This window comes from Salvelinus sp. IW2-2015, linkage group LG20 (assembly GCF_002910315.2).
Source record: "Salvelinus sp. IW2-2015 linkage group LG20, ASM291031v2, whole genome shotgun sequence".
NCBI classification, from domain to species: domain Eukaryota; kingdom Metazoa; phylum Chordata; class Actinopteri; order Salmoniformes; family Salmonidae; genus Salvelinus; species Salvelinus sp. IW2-2015.
Window position 1 is genome coordinate 75,506,111 of NC_036860.1, and position 18,292 is coordinate 75,524,402.

Consider the following 18,292-nt stretch of genomic DNA (forward strand, 5'->3'; position numbering starts at 1 on the left):
GTGTGAGTGTGTGGGTAGAGTCTAGTGTTTGTGAGATTTAGTTTTTTTTTTTAAAGGTCAATGCAGGTATACCCGGGTATCCATTTGATTAGCTATTTAGCAGCCTTGTTTAGCAGCCTTGTGGCTTGGGGTTAAAAGCTGTGCACTGATACCGCTTGCCGAGCGGAAGCAGATAGAACAGAGAGAACAGTCTATGGCTTGGGTTGCTGGAGTCTTCCTCTGACTCCGCCTAGTATAGAGGTCCTGGATGGCAGGGAGCTCGGCCCCAGTGATGTACTGGGCCGTACTCACCACCCTCTGTAGCGCCTTGTGGTCGGGTGCCTTGCAGTTGCCATACCAAGCGGTGATGCAGCCAGTCAAGATGCTTTCAAAGGTGCAGCTGTTGAACTTTTTGAGGATTTCAGGGCCCATGCCAAGTCTTTTCAGCCTCCTGAGGGGAAGAAGCGATGTTGTGCCCTCTTCACAACTGTGTGGGTGTGTGTTTACCATGTTAATTCCTTAGTGATGTGGACACTGAGGAACTTGAAGCTTTCGACCAGCTACACTACAGCCCCATTGATGTGGATGGGGGTGTGCTCGCCCCTCCATTTCCTGTAGTCCACGATCAGCTCCTTTGTGTCGCTGACTTTGAGTGAAAGGTTGTTGTCCTGGCACCACACAGCCAGGTTTCTGACCTCCTCCCTATAGGCTTTCTCATAGTTGTCGGTGATCAGTCCTATCAGCGTGGGCGGATGTGTTGTTGCCTACCCTCACTGCCTGGGGGCGGCCTGTCAGGAAGTCCGGGATCCAGTTGCAGAGGGAGGTATTCAGTCCCAGGGTCCTGAGCTTGGTGATTATTTGTTTATTTGGTATATATAGGTATTAATTTAGTCCTGGTGGGCGAGGGCAGTGTAGAGTGCAATAGAGATTGCATCATCTGTGGGTTCAGGGTGTCTGGGATGATGGTGTTAATGTGATACATGACCCACCTTTCAAAGCATTTCATGGCTATATATCTTAGTGCTACGGGGCGATAGTTATTTAGGCAGGTTACCTTGGCGTTCTTGGGGACCGGGACTATGGTGGTCTGCTTCAAACAAGTTGGTATTACAGACCGGGTCAGGGATAGGTTAAAAATGTCAGCGAAGACACATGCTAGATGGTCAGCACATGCTCTGAGTACACATCCTGGTATTCCGTCTGGCCCCGTGGCCTTGCAAATGTTAACCTGTTTAAAGGTCTTACATCGGCTACGGAGAACAAAATCACACAGTCATCCGGAACAGCTGGCGCTGTCATGCATGGTTCAGTGTTGCTTGCCTCGAAGCGAGCATAGAAGGCATTTAGGTTGTCTGGTAGGCCCGTGTCGTGGGCAGCTCGCGGCTGGGTTTCCCTTTGTAATCCGTGAAAGTTTGCACGCGCTGCCACATCCGATGAGCATCAGAGGCGGCGTAGGATTCAATCTTAGTCCTTTATTGACGCTTTGCCTGTTTGATGGCTCATTGGCGGTCGTAGCGTGATTTCTTATAAGCGTCCAGATTAGTGACCCGCTCCTTGAAGAGCAGCAGCTCTTGCCTTTAGCACAGTGTGGGTGTTGCCTGTAATTCATGGCTTCTCGTTGGGTTATGTACGTATGTATGGTCACTGTTGGGACAACGTCGTCGATGCACTTATTAATGAAGCCAGTGACTGAAGTGGTAAACTCCTGAATGTTATCGGATGAATCTCGGGACCTATTCCAGTCTGTGCTAGCGAAACAGTCCTGTAGCTTAGCATACACATCATCGGATCACTTCCGTATTGAAGTCCGTCACTGGTACTTCCTGTTTGAGTTTTTGCTTGTAGGAGGATAGAGTTATGGTCTGATTTGCCAATGGGAGGGCGAGGAAGGTGTATGGAGTAAAGGTGATCTTGAGCTTTGCCACAGTGTGTGCTGGTGATTTTGTCATTGTATGGGCAGTGTCTGGTTGTCTTTTCATGTCTCAAATCAGATCAAATCAAAATTATTTGTCACATGCGCCGAATACAACAAGTGTAGACCTTACAAGCCCTTAACCAATAGTGCAGTACAAGAAGAGTTAAGAAAATATTTACCAAATAAACCAAAGTTTAAAAAATTATAAAAAGTAACACAATAAAATAACAATAACGAGGCTATATGCAGGGGGTACCGGTACCGAGTCAGTGTGCGGGGGTACAGGTTAGTTGAGGTAATTTGTACATGTAGGTGGGGTGAAGTGACTGCATAGATAATAAACAGCGAGTAGCAGCAGTGTACAAAACAAATGGGGGGGTGTCAATGTAAATAGTCCGGTGGCTATTTGATTCATTGTTCAGCAGTCTTATGGCTTGGGTTAGAAGCTATTAAGGAGCCTTTTGATCCTAGACTAGGCGCTCCAGTACCGCCTGCCGTGCGGTAGCAGAGAAAGTCTATGACTTGCGTGACTGGAGTCTCAGACAATATTATGGTCTTTCCTCTGACACCGCCTATTATATAGGTCCTGGATGGCAGTAAGCATGCCCCCAGTGATGTACAGGGCTGTACGTACTACCCTCTGTAGCGCCTTATAGTCAGATGCCGAGCAGTTGCCATACCAGGCGGTGATGCAACTGGTCAGGATGCTCTTGATGGTGCAGCTGTAGAACTTTTTGAGGATCTGGAGACCCATGCCAAATCTTTTCAGTCTCCTGAGGGGGAAAAGGTTTTGTCGTGCCCTCTTCACGACTATCTTGGTCTGTTTGGACCATGATAGTTTGTTCGTGATGTGGACACCAAGGAACTTAAAACTCGCGACCTGCTCCACTATAGCCCCGTCGATGTTAATGGGGACCTGTTTGGCCCACCTTTTCCTGTAGTTCACGATCAGCTCCTTTGTCTTGCTCACATTGAGGGAGGGGTTGTTGTCCTGGCACCAAACGGCCTGTTCTGACCACCTCCCTATAGGTTTTCTCATCGTTGTCTGTGATCAGGCCTACCACTGTTGTGTCGTCAGCAAATTTAATGATGGTGTTGGAGTCGTGTTTGGCCACGCAGTCGTGGGTGAACAGGGAATACAGGAGGGTACTAAGTACACACCCTTGAGGGGCCCCAGTGTTGAGGATCAGCGTGGCAGACGTGTTGTTGCCTACCCTTACCACCTGGGGGCGGCCCGTCAGGAAGTCCAGGATCCAGTTGCAGGGTCCTTAGCTTAGTGATGAGCTTCATGGGCAATATGGTGTTGAACGCTGAGCTGTAGTTAATGAACAGCATTCTCACATAGGTGTTCTTTTTGTCCAGGTGGGAAAGGGCAGTGTGGAGTGTGATTGAGATTGCGTCATCTGTGGAACTGTTGGGGCGGTATGCGAATTGGAGTGGGTCTAGGGTATCCAGGAGGATGCTGTTGATGTGAGCCATGATCAGCCTTTCAAAGCACTTCATGGCTACTGACGTGAGTGCTACAGGGCGGTAATCATTTAGGCAGGTTACCTTCACTTCCTTGGGCACAGGGACTATGGTGGTCTGCTTCAAACATGTAGTTATTACAGACTCGGTCAGGGAGAGGTTGAAAATGTCAGTGAAGACACTTGCCAGTTGGTCCACACTTGCTTTGACTACACGTCCTGGTAAACCGTCTGGCTCCGCGGCTTTGTGAATTTGGACCTGTTTAAAGGTCTTGCTCACATTGGCTACCGAGAGCGTATTCACACAGTCSTCCAGAACAGCTGGTGCTCTTTTGCATGCTTCAGTGTTGCTTGCCTCGAAGAGAGCATAAAAGGAATTTACTCGTCTGGTAGGTTCGCGTCACTGGGCAGCTCGCGTCTGGTTTTCCCTTTGTAGTCCGTAATAGTTTTCAAGCCCTGCCACATCCGACGAGCGTCAGAGCTGATGTAGTAGGATTCAATCTTAATACTGTATTGATGTTTTGCTTGTTTGATGGTTCGTCTGAGGGCATAGCGAGATTTCTTATAAGCGTCCGGATTAGTGTCCCGCTCCTTGAAAGCGGCAGCTCTAGTCTTTAGCTCGATGCGGATGTTGCCTGTAATCTATGGCTTTTGGTTGGGATATGTATGTACGGTCACTGTGGGGACTACGTCGTCGATGCACTAATTGATGAAGTTGATGACTGAGGTGGTATACTCCTTAATGCCATTGGATGAATTCCAGAACGTAGAACAGTCCTGTAGCGTAGCATCTGCGTCATCTGACCACTGTATGTCAGTGTATTCACACCTCACCATCATCCTGACCTGTCCTTTCCCCCTCTGTCACCAGCCCAGCATGTGGTGTGTCATCCCTGGAGTCGCTTCCTGCTCTACTCTCTGCTCAACTCTGGAGAGAGCTGCCTGCTGCACCCAGCTACACTCACACTGGTAAGACTGCACCCAGCCACACTCACACTACTCACACTGGTAAGACTGCACCCAGCCACACTCACACTACTCACACTGGTAAGACTGCACCCAGCCCACACTTCACACTACTCACACTGGTAAGACTGCACCCAGCCACACTCACACTACTCATACTGGTAAGACTGCACCAGCCACACTCACACTACTCACACTGGTAAGACTGCACCCAGCCACACTCACACTACTCATACTGGTAAGACTGCACCCAGCACCACACTCACACTGGTAAGACTGCACCCAGCCACACTCACACTACTCACACTGGTAAGACTGCACCCAGCCACACTCACACTACTCACCACTGGTAAGACTGCACCCAGCCACACTCACACTACTGGTAAGACTGCACCCAGCCACACTACCACTACTCACACTGGTAAGACTGCACCCAGCACACTCACACTACTCACCACTGGTAAGACTGCACCCAGCCACACTCACACTACTCAACTGTAAGACTGCCACCAGCCACACTCACACTACTCAACTGGTAAGACTGACCCAGCCACACTACACTACTCACACTGGTAAGACTGCACCCAGCCACACTCACACTACTCACACTGGTAAGACTGCACCCAGCCACACTCACACTACTCAACCTGGTAAGACTGCACCCAGCACACTACTCACACTGGTAAGACTGCACCCAGCCACACTCACACTACTCACACTTGTAAGACTGCACCCAGCCACCAACTCACACTACTCACACTGGTAAGACTGCACCCAGCCACACTCACACTACTCACACTGGTAAGACTGCACCCAGCCACACTTACACTTACTCCACTGGTAAGACTGCACCCAGCCACACTCACACTACTCATACTGGTAAGACTGCACCCAGCCACACTCACACTACTCACACTGGTAAGACTGCCAAACTCTGCTAGGTGAACCGTTTTTGCCAAGGAGATCTTAGTCACACAATTTTACATCTAACTAAGATGTTTGGTGCCGTATTTCTCAATTTAAAAAATCTGCATGAAAACGAATTGTCTGTCGTTGAATGACAACAAACACTTAATTGAACAATCCCTACTGTTGACCAATTACCGAAGAAGGGGCATAGACTTTGGCTACCAAAATTCGGCTTGTCACAAGAAAAATGTTTGTGTGGACAAATAGCCGAAAAAACCCTTGCCGAAGACCAAAACGTCCCAAAATGGTGTCATAATAAATGCACATATATGAACTACTCCGAACTGTTTTGGATGGGAAGCATGCAGATGCTTCAAGACTGCACCCGGACACACTCACACTACTGTTAGTCTTTGAAGCAGTGCACGGCCATTTTGAAGTGTATTCAAATGTGTCTTTGCCTTCTGTTTGTAAGCACCCCGATGAAGCCTTGAATACCAACACATGTCCCTCCCATGCAGCTGTTGCAGTATGGCAGTAGGGTGGTGGTGTGGGAGCCAGACCTGTGTCAGGTGTTGGAGGCGGTGGAGAAGAGAGGCCTGAACGAGCTGGGAGAGAACACAACACAGGCCCTGAGACAGCTGCTCACACAGGTACAGTACACAACACACTGACTGGAACACATACAGCAGCAGAGTAAAACGCAAACAGAGCACACAGGCAGAGCTCTATGAGACTATGTTGAACGTCACTGAGACACTCTTTTAATTGTCCCATGTCCAAGCAGCCCCCTGTCACCACCTCTACGCCATTGTGTCACACATGACAGTGGCAGGACACAGGCCCTCATTAGGGTTCATCGAACTCAGTAATGGAATGTCACTGCACTGAAAAGTTATCACTGTCCCCATTTGTCATGTGATACAGCTGGCCCTGCTGCCTCCCATAGTGACAGAGCTTTGACAAGTGTGTGTGTGTGTGACCCAGTGACTCTTATTCAGGGGTTAGCAGAGCTGAATGTACTCCAGCAGTGTGCGCTTCAGTAGCTTGTCAGATCAGAGTGGGTCTTATGGGAGACTGGCCTGTCACGATATCCGCTGCATGCTGCCTCTTATAATAATAATAGATTTATTTTATATAGCGCTTTTCATTACAAAGAGAATCTCAAATATGCTGTAAATACAAACAAAACAAATGTAGAGATCTGGCAGGTCTTGGTGATGGTCTTCCACAGATTCAGATGATAAGGTGTGTTCAGCAAGGCAGTTAAGAAAAGCTGGGCAGTAGCCTAAGCGGATGGACCTTCGATGGCACTGAGAGGGAGCGGCGTCAGTCAGTTACTTAGACAGGCCCGGAGCGCTTCATCAGGCACCTCGTTTGTTGTCTTCTCCTCTGTAGGTAGGCTGGATAGTCCACTACTGAAGTGCAGCACCCACCTGGGTGATGCTTCAACAGCTATAAGTGCCAGAAAGACCAGCACACCTCAGCAGTAGTTAGGAAACAGTCCCCTACGAGGCGGACCTCCCAACCCCTCACACCGCAGTCCACATCATTCATGCAAAGAGGGCAGGTGGAAAAAAGCCGGTGCTGTATTATAGCTGTTTCTCTCATCTCTCTTGTAGTCTCTCTCTATCTCTAGTCTCTTGCTGTCTCTCCTTCACCCATTGACTCTTTCTCACCTCTCCCCCTCTCTTCCCTCTCTTCCTCAGCTCCAGTGCAGTATATTCCACCCCCCTCCTACAGAGGAGAGCAGACTGAGGGCCAATACTCTGATGGAGTCACTTAACTCCCTGCCTCCCACAGCCAACGACAACCTGCCCACCAGCATTCTGTATCCTACACTCATGTACCCCGGCGACCCCACACACACACACACACACAGTTATAGCATAAAAGATAGTTAGTGCAAGAGATGCTCCTCGTTTTTTTTTTTAAGTCGACAGAGCAGTACTTATCAGTGTTTATTGATTTTTACAGACCATTGATTAAATCTGTCATACGTGATGCATTTCACTTAATCTCTTGTGCTGTCCCTGCTGTTGCCACGTACTGAGTCTCCACTCATGTTTCAGTACATCTCTGCCAGAGGTGTGGACCAACTTGTTTTAGTCATCAGACACAGACACATGCCATTACAGTGCTCTTTCTAGGAGCTCTCTTTCTCTCGCCTTCCTATCTGTCCTTAACCCCCTTTCTCAGGCGTGTTGGAGAGATGTATCTCTGCCTGTCCGACTTCACTGTGAAGACAGACGGACACATTGGCTCTCAGTTATAGACCTGTTTGTTGTGAGAGGCTACATTATTGATTTATTGATCTATTTATTTATGGCTGTTTTTGCAACCAAACAGCCTTATTCTGAAGAGGTGTCTGGTACGACTCCTGTCATATTATTACTGATTTACTGTGTCAATAAATAACTAGGGGGAGCATTCCATTAATTTGCCTTTAGGTTTGAGGTCTTTCAATAATATAAGTTTATTATAAAGAATTGTTTGGAAAAGAACAGTTGTCATATGTCATTTCAGTAGAAATATAGGCCAATCTGAGGCCACCGATTTGGATGGTCATGGCTAGATGGGATACAGATGTCAAAATTGACTTCAAAATGTTTTAGTTTTTTTGCATTTTAGCTAACCATAACTCTTTTCCTAAGATGAACCTAATTCTCCTAACTTGCTATGTTAATTATCCTAACCTGCTGCGTTAATTATCCTAACCTGCTGCGTAAATATATCCTAACCTGCTACTAAAAGTACATTCTGGTCAATTCTGACATAAGCTGTATCCCAGGGGTAGGCAACCCTGTTGCTTGAGTACTGCAGGATTTTGTTCCCAACTAGGTACTACACCTGACCAACTGAGCTAATTGATCAGTAAAGTGATTTCCTAAATTCAAATAATTTGGCCTTCCTGGTAAATCAAAACATGAAGTGGCTGCTGCACTCCAGGACCAGGGTTGCCTACCCTTGCTGTATCCCTTCTAGCCGATTTACTGCCAACTGCAGTTATGGACTGTTTGCTCACGAGTATAGTTCATTGGCTGATCCCTCCTGGTGACTGGTGCAGGTACTGTAAGTGTGATCCTTCATAACCCCTAAGAAGTCCCACCCAGTTGACTACTTCAAATGGTGAAAGTCCCCAATGTGTGCTGCCCATGCTGAAACGGGCTTTAAGCATTAGAGTCCTCTGTCTATGAGTTTACTTGCTTTCGTGATAAGTGGGAGTGGGAGGGGGAAGGATTTACCGCGTACAACGGCCTGTGTGCCGCTCTAAAATTTCCGTCTGGAAACCACCTCCTTCCATGTAATCGCTGGCTATCATTCGTCCAAGCAGAGCCAGCCGGTGCGATCGTGGCAGTGGCGGAGTGGAGCAAGCGACTTCTTCTTATGTAAAAAAAATTTCAAACGCGATATTGTCACCTGACTATTGTAGCAAATACTCCGCAACTGATGTCTCCATCTTTACGAGGAAACTGATGCTAGCGAGAAAGAATCGTTGGTTTCGCTATCGTTTTATATCGTGCTGTTTCTTACTACGAGGTGAGTGAACGGCGAGTTGGTGATGAGTCGAAGTCTAGTGTTCACAGCTGTCCAGTAGCGAGCGAAATACATGCATTGGGATACAGATGGGTTTACATTGCCATTTCAAATTCTCGATGACCGGTTTATTCCACAAATAGTCCCTTCAGTTAATGAAATGCTGCTATTTCATGTGCCTCGATTGTTTTCAAAGATAGCGAACGTTTTCTAAAAGAATGCAACAGAGATCACTTGTGGCTCGAAGCCTCTTCCTTGAAAATGGTGTCTGACTACTGATGGAAACATATGAAATGAAAGGATATTTCAAGTCCACTGTATGCAACAAACGTTCCAAGCGGGGTCAGAAAGGGGTCATTTTGATTGGCAGTATGTTAACCTTTATCTCAACAAGTTTACATTTGTGATGACATTTCCTTCAAAGTATCAATTATTGCCAACAAAATACTTAGGCAATACCCCGTGCTTCTCTGAAAGCATAACGTTACCAATAACAGCTGTTGATGTATCAGCGCAGAAGCGCAGATATTGTAATGTATCCCCACCCTGAACCTCCGACAGATTATATGTGCAACATACTGTACTAGCTTACATTTCATGTATTAAGAAAATATCTCTACAACAGCCTCTCTTACAACTCTGCATACAGAGTTTGATGGCCCATTCTGTAATGATTGATAGCCAGGGGCGTCTGCACCCATTATTTTATGGGGGCACGAATTATGTGTTGGATGGATTTTAGCATGGTCTGGAGCCCCTCCAGTTTGAAAAATCCTAAATTTGTCCAACACCATGAAACGGCTTTTTCTTACAATCTTAGAGCCATAAGATTATACCTAATTCCATGTAAAAGATATGTATTTTTCTGCATAGGTTATGTACGCATACCTCTTTTCTGTTCAATTGTCCTTTTCATTAAAAATGCCACATGGTATAGTATCATAACCTTAAATATGCTTTCTTCTGTCTTTGCTAGCCCAACTGTGCATATTGCACTATTATTGCTTTCCATCTTTTGTCATCTCGATCCAACTGGACTCTATGCAGCCGGATATACACTCAGGCCCCTGGCGGACTGGCTCTACATAAAATATCCTCCATTCGGGCGCGAGGGCGCCAATTTTCTCTTGACTAGCTTTAAATATGCCACACTGTCTTAAATAAAACACAATTTCGACCACCATGCTTGAGTGGTAGTGCTACTTCCTGATGTTGCACACGGCGTTCACGCAGGGGTAAACAGACTGCTGCAGCGCTGATTGGCTGAACATCAGAGTAGCATTAGCCATCTAGCATGCTGTGGAGCATTTCATTTCATTAAGACAGTACCCTTATTTTTCCCAGAGGTCTTCGTTAAAACTAGTTGAGGAAATTAGAAGCCTGACAGCCTGAATCGGAGGATGTATTATGTGTGAGTGTATAGAGGGGTTGGTTGTTTAGCAACAAAAACTGACACGTGCGCAATATGGGGCAAAACCGACCGTGGTTGGCTTAGATTGTGACAACAGGTAAACTACAATTTGTCTCCAAGTGTTTTTATCGAAACAATCACTGAACCAAAATTCATATTAAGTAGCAAATCCAACGAATTTCAAATATTTTACTGAGTTACAGTTCGTATAAAGAAATAAGTCAATGAAATAATGTATTGGGACTAATCTATGGATTTACATAGACTGGGATACAGATATGCGTATGTTGGTCACAGATGCCTTATAAAAATTAAAAGTAGGGGTGGATCAGAAACCAGTCCAGTATCTGGTGTGACCACCATTTGCTTAGTCAGCGTGACACATCTCCTTCGCATAGAGTTGATCAGGCTGTTTGATTGTGGCCGGTGGAATGTGTGTCCCACTCCTTTTCAATGCTGTGTTGAAGTTGCTGGATATTGTTGGGAACTGGAACATGCTGTCGTACACGTCGATCTAGAGCATCCCAAACATGCTCAATGCGTGGACATGTCTTGTGAGTTGCAGCCAGAACAGTTTGCAGAAGAACTTGGGACAATTTCAGCTACAGGAATTGTGTAGAGTCCTTGGGACATGGGGAGGGGGCGTTGCATATTCATTGCTGAAACATGAGGGATGGCGGTGATGAATGGCACTAGAATGGGTCTCAGGATCTCATCACGGTATCTCTGCTTTCAAATTGCCATTGATTAAAATGCAGTTGTGTTTGTTTGCCATAGCTTATGCCTGCCCATACCAAAACCCACCCCCACTAGGGCACTTTGTTGACATCATCAAACACTTGCCACACGATGCCATTTGACCGGTAGATGTTGAACCAGGATCACTGTGAAGAACACACTTCTTCCCCATGCCAGTGACCGTCAAGGTGAGCATTTGCACACTGAAGTCGTTTACGACGCCGAACTGCAATCAGGTCAAGACTGGTGAGGACGCCGAGCACGAAGATGAGCTTCCTGAGACTGTTCTGACAGTTTGTGCAGAAATTCTTTGTTTGTGCAAACCCATGGTTTTCATCAGATTGTCTCAGACAACCCACTGGTGAAGAAGCTGGATGTGAAGGTCCTGGGCTGGCATGGTTACACTTGGTGTGCGGTTGTGGAGGCGGTTGGACAAATTCTCTAAAATTACGTTGGAGGCGGTTTATGGGTAGAGAAATGAACATTCAGTTCTCTGGCAACAGCTCTGGTGGACTTTCTGCAGTCAGCATGCCAATTGAATGCTCCCTCCTTGAGACATCTGTGGCATTTGTGACAAAACAAACACTTTTTTGTATTTTTTAACCTTTTTTCTCCCCAATTTCGTGTGTTTCCAATTGGTAGTTGTCTTGTCTGCAACTCCCGTACGGACTTGGGAGAGGCGAAGGTCGAGAGCCGTGCGTCCTCCGCAAACACAACCCAGCCAAGCCGCATGCTTCTTGACACAATATCCACTTAACCGGAAGCCAGCCGTTACCAATGTGTTGGAGGAAACACCGTACACCTGACAACCGTGTCAGCATGCACTGTGCCCGCGCCCACCACAGGAGTCGCTAGTGGCGCGAAGGGACTAGGACGTTCTTGCCAGCCAAACCTCCCTTAACCCGGACAGCGCTGGCCCCGGCTGCGACAGAGCCTGGACTCGACCCAGAATCTCTAGTGGCACAGCTAGCACTGCGATGGCCCTTAATCAACTTCTTGATATGCTACACCTGTCAGGTGGATGTATTATCTTGGCAAAGGAGAAATGCTCACTAACAGGGATGTAAACTAATTTGTGCACAACATGAGAAAAATAACATTTTTGTGTGTGTGTAACATTTCCAGGATCTTTCATTTCAGCTCATGAAACATAGGACAACTCTTACTATGCTGCGTTTATATTTTTGTCCAGTGTAAATACATTTGCACGATGACCGCTTGTTGTCTCCCAAATACATTGTTATAGTTGTTGGTTAGCTATCTAGTGAATTTGAGCCATTTTAGCATTGACATGAAATCATTTAAAATCACTCAAACAAGACATGATATCAGAATAACATGAATCTAGCTCAAACGGGTTACTTACCATTCCCACATGGGAGTTTCTTGTCTATTGTTTGTAGCGATCTGGCCATCCAGAATCACAACTCACGAACTTCTGCCCATTGAAGCGTGCGCATCGTTTTCGTGACGTTGTCAGCTAACCCATCTATAGCCAGCTGCATAGAGCCCAGTTGGATGCAGATGACAAACTACGTAAAAGGAATAATACGGCCGGTTGGCCTACATCTCTGCTAAAATATTTAAGGATTGTGAGTCTTATTTAGTAATTGCTTGCTTTTCTAAAGTCTACAACCTTGCCAGCAGGAATGTCGATAAGATAGTTAGACAAGCTACTCTTACTTGATCGCCTGCAATGGCTTGGAAGCCAGTTTCCAGTCGCCCAACCTCATAACTATCTGGGCTAGCTAAAGCCAACTTCATAAAATTCTAGATGGCTATTTATTACAGAGAAACAACTATTTTTAGTTTGATTTATTAATCAAGAAGGAATCAATAGGCTTAAAGCTTCATCAATACATTTACAAACATATCCTCCTGCAAGTCCTGCCCATCACTGGCATCTAAAATCAAATCAAACACTGTTGTCTCTCTCTCTCTCTCTCCTCCACTGACGATACTGTCTGCATGCACTAAGGATCCTGAGTGGCGCAGGGTCTAAGGCACTGCATCGCAGTGCTAGAGCGTCACTACAGACCCGGATTAGATCCCGGCTGTATCACAACCGGCTGTGTTGGGAGTCGCAAAGGGCGGGCCACAATTGCCATGTCGTCCGGGTTAGGGGAGGGTTTGGCCGGGGTAGGCCGTCATTGTAAATAAGAATTTTTCTTAACTGACTTGCCTAGTTAAAGATATACTTCTCCTTAATGCAACCGCTGTGTCAGATTTCAAAAAAGCTTTACAGCGAAACCACACCATGGAATAATCTGAGTACAGCGCTCAGCCAACAAAACAAAGCCATACAGATACCCGCCATGTTGTGGAGTCAACAGAAGTTAGAAATAGCATTATAAATATTCACTTACCTTTGATCTTCATCGGAATGCAACTCCCAGAGAGAATCCCAGTTCCACAATAAATGTTTGTTTTTCGTAAAAGTCCATCATTTATGTCCAAATACCTCCTTTTTGTTGCACGTTTAGGTCACAAATCCAATTCCACAAGGCCAGGCATTAGTCCAGACAAAGTCATAACAGTTCCATTACAGTTCGATGTAAACATGTCAAACGATGTATAAATCAATCTTTAGGATGTTTTATCATAAATCTTCAATAATATTCCAACGGACAATTCCTTTGTCTTTAGAAAGTAAAGGAACCGAGCTCGTGCTCACGGCCTGACTAAACTAGCGTGACTAACAAATGGCATTCTGCAGACCCTTAGTCAACAGCTTTTATTCGCTCCCCCTTCACAGTAGAAGCTGAAACAAGGTTCTAAAGACAGTTGACATCTAGTGGAAGTCTTAGGAAGTGCAATCAGACCAAATTTACACTATCTTGGGTAGGCATATACTTGAAAATCTACAAACCTCAGATTTCCCACTTCCTGGTTGGATTCTTTCTCAGGTTTTTGCCTGCCATATGAGTTATGTTATACTCAGACATCATTCAAACAGTTTTTAGAAATTTCAGAGTGTTTTCTATCCAAATTACTAATAATATGCATATCGTAGCCTCTGGGCCTGAGTAGCAGGCAGTTTACTCTGGGCATGCTTTCTATCCGAACGTGAAAATCGCTCCCCCAGCCATAAGAAGTTAAATAAAATAAAAATCTAACGTCCTGCCTAGAATATCTTTGCTCCTTGGTGCACCTTGTAAGGAACCACTTACTAGGGAGAAATGGGGGGTTACTTTTTGCCTGGTCCAGTCAGTGTGCTCCCTCTGTAAAGTACCACTGACAAATTATTATAAAACGTAGGCTTAAAAATGAAGTTTAGTCATTAATTTAACATCTGAAAATGTTTAAAACAGGACAAATCTGTAGGGTGCACGTGTCCCTGTCTCCCCCTATGGGCATGATACACAGCTGATGGGGAGCTTACAGTAAATGGGTGCATTTTGGAGTGTAATTTCTCAAATTCTGTGCTAGTCATGATGCCGTGGGATATGATTGATCTGTCCTAGTCGCTTGCCCTCTGCTCCACCTTATATTCCCAGCACTTTGTCTAGTCCGATGGAAACATCAATGTGGATGCCCATTTGTCCATGGTGTTGACACTAATAAAATCTATGTCCTTGGCTATGCTTGTAACGAAACATGGATATGGGGCTTCCTACTACTAAGCGCTCTTCCTGGTTGTCCGTCTTAGAAATATTTGACTTGTTTGTGCATGTTTAGTACAAAAAGCTGGAAGGCAGCCCAAAGATGTTTTCAGAATGCGCAATTTATTCCTATCGAACACTGTCTGTATTCTGCTGCTCCACAATGTATCATCAGCACCCATTTTTGCACACAGAGCAGATGTTGCAAAGTTTCTCAAGTATGTCATTGGTGATTCAGGCAAATGCCCTCATATGCCTATGTACAATCACATGGCTTGCATAACCCAATATCTGAATCTTCAGGCAGTATTTTAATGAAAAGTCTAACCATAGGAGGTTAAGTGTCAGAGTAGGGGAATGCAACTGAAGAGTTCAGAATAGAGAACATCTTTTCAGCTGTTTCTCAAAATGTAGTTCAGGTGTCAGTCCTCATTTTTCTTTCACTCAAAACCCTGACTCTTTCTCTCACTATCAGATCCCTGTCTTCAGGCCTAACCTTGTTGCGATTTGAAAAAGATGAATGAAATATTCAGCAGAAAAGCAGTTGGCTCCCACAGGGTCTCTCTCATCCCACAGTACTCCTTCCTCATCTTTCTTCTGCTTCTCACAATCCCCCCTCTCTGCCACTTCCCCTTCTCGCTCTCTCTGATAATATTATCGATGGAGACATTGCTGAATTATACATTTGGTGTTCTATTGATGCTGTCTTCTCCTCCCTCTACACTTTTGTTTTCTGCTGATGTTTTAAAAGCCATCAAATATGCATCAGTCCAAGACTCATTTTTATCCTGTTCAAATGTATTAACATGCTCCAAGGGAGAGGAGGCTGGACCTGAGGGAATGTTGAGGCAGCCCACAGCTTAGAGGATGGAGTGTGTATGACAGGAAGAAAAAGTCAGTGAAAGTTATTTTGGGGTTTAGACAAGTGACATGTCAAGTGACTTTTAGAAGTTGTTTAAATGGGACAGATATAACCTCATTAGAACCTGTGTAATTTATAGTACAGGACCAAACTGGATTTAAAAAGTACAAATATGATCATAAATATACATATTCTTTTTGTATTTATAGGTAACCCTCAAAACACCTAGGAAAATACAAGAATATGCTCTCATGTCAACCAGACAGACCTACTGTAAATGTTGGTTTTACAAGTTCAGTAAAAACATTGTAATAAATATTTCCTAATACTGTTTAACTGCATTTTCTCTTGTTCTGTGTACGTTAGAGTGCCTCATCATCGCCGCCTCTTGACCATGCTGAGTGTGTGTACAGTCCTCCTGGTGGTTGCTGCTGCAGCCCTCTCTTCTGCAGACTCCGATACGCACAGACACGACTCCAACCTGGAGATCTGTATCCTACTCTGTTTCCTTCTTCAGAATATTAAGAGGTGTCCTCTTGGATGACCCTTGATTAGTGTGTATGTATTGAAATGTCTGTCAGCATTTCTTCCTGAACACCCCCCCCCCCTCTCAGACAAGCGTCTGTTTGAGACCAAGAGGAAAGACCAGCTAAATGCTCTGAAGAACCTGGTGGAGCTCAATGACATCAACCAGCAGTATAAGATCATAGACATCATGCTGAAGGGCCTGTTTAAGGTACAATGGCTCCACTCCTGTTTAACTTCCCTTCATGCTGCCCATTAGCTAGAAACAGGACGTTGTGGCCTTGGCGGGAAGTAATTGCGGTATTCGTTTCTTAGCATGTTTACATTATTATGATCTCATGAGTAGGCAAATAAGGCCACTTGCCAAGCAGTATCTAAGTAGCCGGTCACTAATAGGACAAGAGTAACCCGGATTTAGCTTCCAAGTCTTCCTTTTGTGCTTAAAGCCTCACTGTATATACTGTATTCTTCCCAGATATATATACTGTTTGATTCCCAGAGGACATATCTGCTATGTTGTATCTGCTCTCTGGCCAAGGACAACCATGGTAGTCAACCCACAGTGGGCAATCTACATTGTGTGTGTGTGTTCTGTGAAGGTGTTGGAGGACTCGAAGGCCGTCCTTATTGCAGCCAACATGCAGGCTGATGATCCCTTCCCCATGGATGACAAAATCAAAGAAGGTCAGATTATGGACCGTTATACCGTTACTACACTTTGCTCTCTCTCCTCCCTCTTTCTCACTCGATGCTAATCTGGTTTGTCTGTCACCATCTTGCTTTTTTTCTCTTCTGCCTGCCTCCCCTTTTCCCTCTCCGCCTCTTACGCTCTCTTTTAGTACGTCAGTCTGCAGTGATTTACGTTCTAGTTTATTTCCTAAGTATGAAATGTAGACTACTCTCTTTCTCTATCTCGCTCCATAGCCTACTCCCATGTGGTGGAGAACACAGCGTTCTTTGGGGACGTGGCGTTGCGTTTCCCACGTATTGTCCACCACTACTACGACCGTAACCCTGACTGGGGCGGCCTTCTGCGATGGGGGCTCCGCTTCTGCAACCTCACTGGGGTGTTCACCGGGGGCGCACACCAGCATGTTCTCTCACTGGTGAGACGGGGATGGAACTGGGGCATAGAGGAAATGTTTATGCTTTATTGAAAGCCAACAGGTGTAATGTATTATAACCTTATTACTACATTTTATAAGCATATTGTAAGCATACCATTAAGTAACTAATGTTTTCTATGTGCCTTTTCTTTCTATGGATTCAAAATGGCGGATAACTCTCACTCTTTGTCTCTCAGATGTCGCAGGAGTTGGGAATAATAGAGAAATCCCCAGACTTCACCAACCCATACCGCACTGAGAGAGACGACGTGAGTAACACACAGTGGCTCTCAGCCTCTGTAACCACATTGTATACTATCACAGTGAAGTCTAACAGACAGACTTGAAAAGTGTTCTTTTAAGGCTTGTTTAACAAACAAGTTTGACTGTTTGAAAGCTTGACTGTTTCAGACAAGCATAACATCAGTAAAACTCATACTGACTGCACCTTTCCCATCCTCTGCTGTTTGATTCTCAACACTCGTACACCTATTATTAAAAATGCCTTTCAAACACGTTCACGCGCTCTGCTTTTCTCTGGTGCAGGTGCTTCACACTGCAGAGGCTTTTCAGAAGATCCTGAGGGAGGAGGAGAAGAGGAGAAGGAAAGAGGACAAGAGGAAAGAGATTAGGAAGGGGCCCCGCATCTCCCGCTCCCGTACTGAGCTATAGTGCTTTACCTCAACTCTTGGAGAGAAATGAAGAGGAGAAGGAAAATGTAGGGGGATGTCCTGAGTCCTAGATTCAGTGATGAAGAGGTTGGGTGTTGGAACCGGTGAGTTCTGTCAAAGGGAAAAAGTGGCAGCAGAGAATTTGAGAGGGAACTAGAAGTGTTTATGTGGCACAGGAACAAACTGGAGAGAAGGAAAGGAGGTTGAGCTCTATCTGTGGAATCAGACTTACTGTATACAGTTCTGTGCCCAACCTGCAGTTATTATGAAACAAAGAAAATACAGCTAGCACTATGTTGAAGATTTAATAAGGAAAGCTCATTTTCATAACTAGATTACATAACTGTACTTTGGAAGAAACAGCAAATACCCAATATGTTATGTTTTTTGTGAATAGATTGAATACAATTTACTACCATACAATTGTTTTGATGATGGTATTTGTACGTATGAGTTTACATTCCCATTCAACAAGCTTTAAAATATAAAGCTTGAATATGTTGAATTATGTTTTGTGTTTAAGTTTTCCTGTTGCCTTCTCCAGAGTTATCAGATTTATATAATGAGATTTTATGTGTTTGTTGTTGAATGGTCCTACTGTAGGT

General features: G+C 45.1%; 2 protein-coding genes across 2 annotated transcripts in view; both read left to right on the forward strand.

Moving 5' to 3' along the window:
- Positions 1–7,735, forward strand: part of LOC111980104 (meiosis inhibitor protein 1) — a 34,507-nt gene extending 26,772 nt beyond the window's left edge. The window contains 4 exon segments of the mRNA XM_070449649.1: positions 4,232–4,329; positions 5,757–5,888; positions 6,945–7,066; positions 7,435–7,735. Coding sequence (XP_070305750.1) covers positions 4,232–4,329; positions 5,757–5,888; positions 6,945–7,066; positions 7,435–7,510 — 428 coding nt within the window. The 3' untranslated portion in view covers positions 7,511–7,735.
- An 819-nt stretch (positions 7,736–8,554) lies between these two features.
- On the forward strand, positions 8,555–18,196 carry LOC111979894 (coiled-coil domain-containing protein 134). Its single transcript, XM_070449650.1, has 7 exons — positions 8,555–8,775; positions 15,754–15,876; positions 16,000–16,121; positions 16,510–16,594; positions 16,835–17,016; positions 17,214–17,285; positions 17,563–18,196. Exons 1-7 carry the CDS (start codon positions 8,712–8,714, stop codon positions 17,686–17,688), a joined length of 774 nt encoding a protein of 257 aa, XP_070305751.1. The 5' UTR covers positions 8,555–8,711; the 3' UTR covers positions 17,689–18,196.
- Positions 18,197–18,292: the final 96 nt, after the last annotated feature.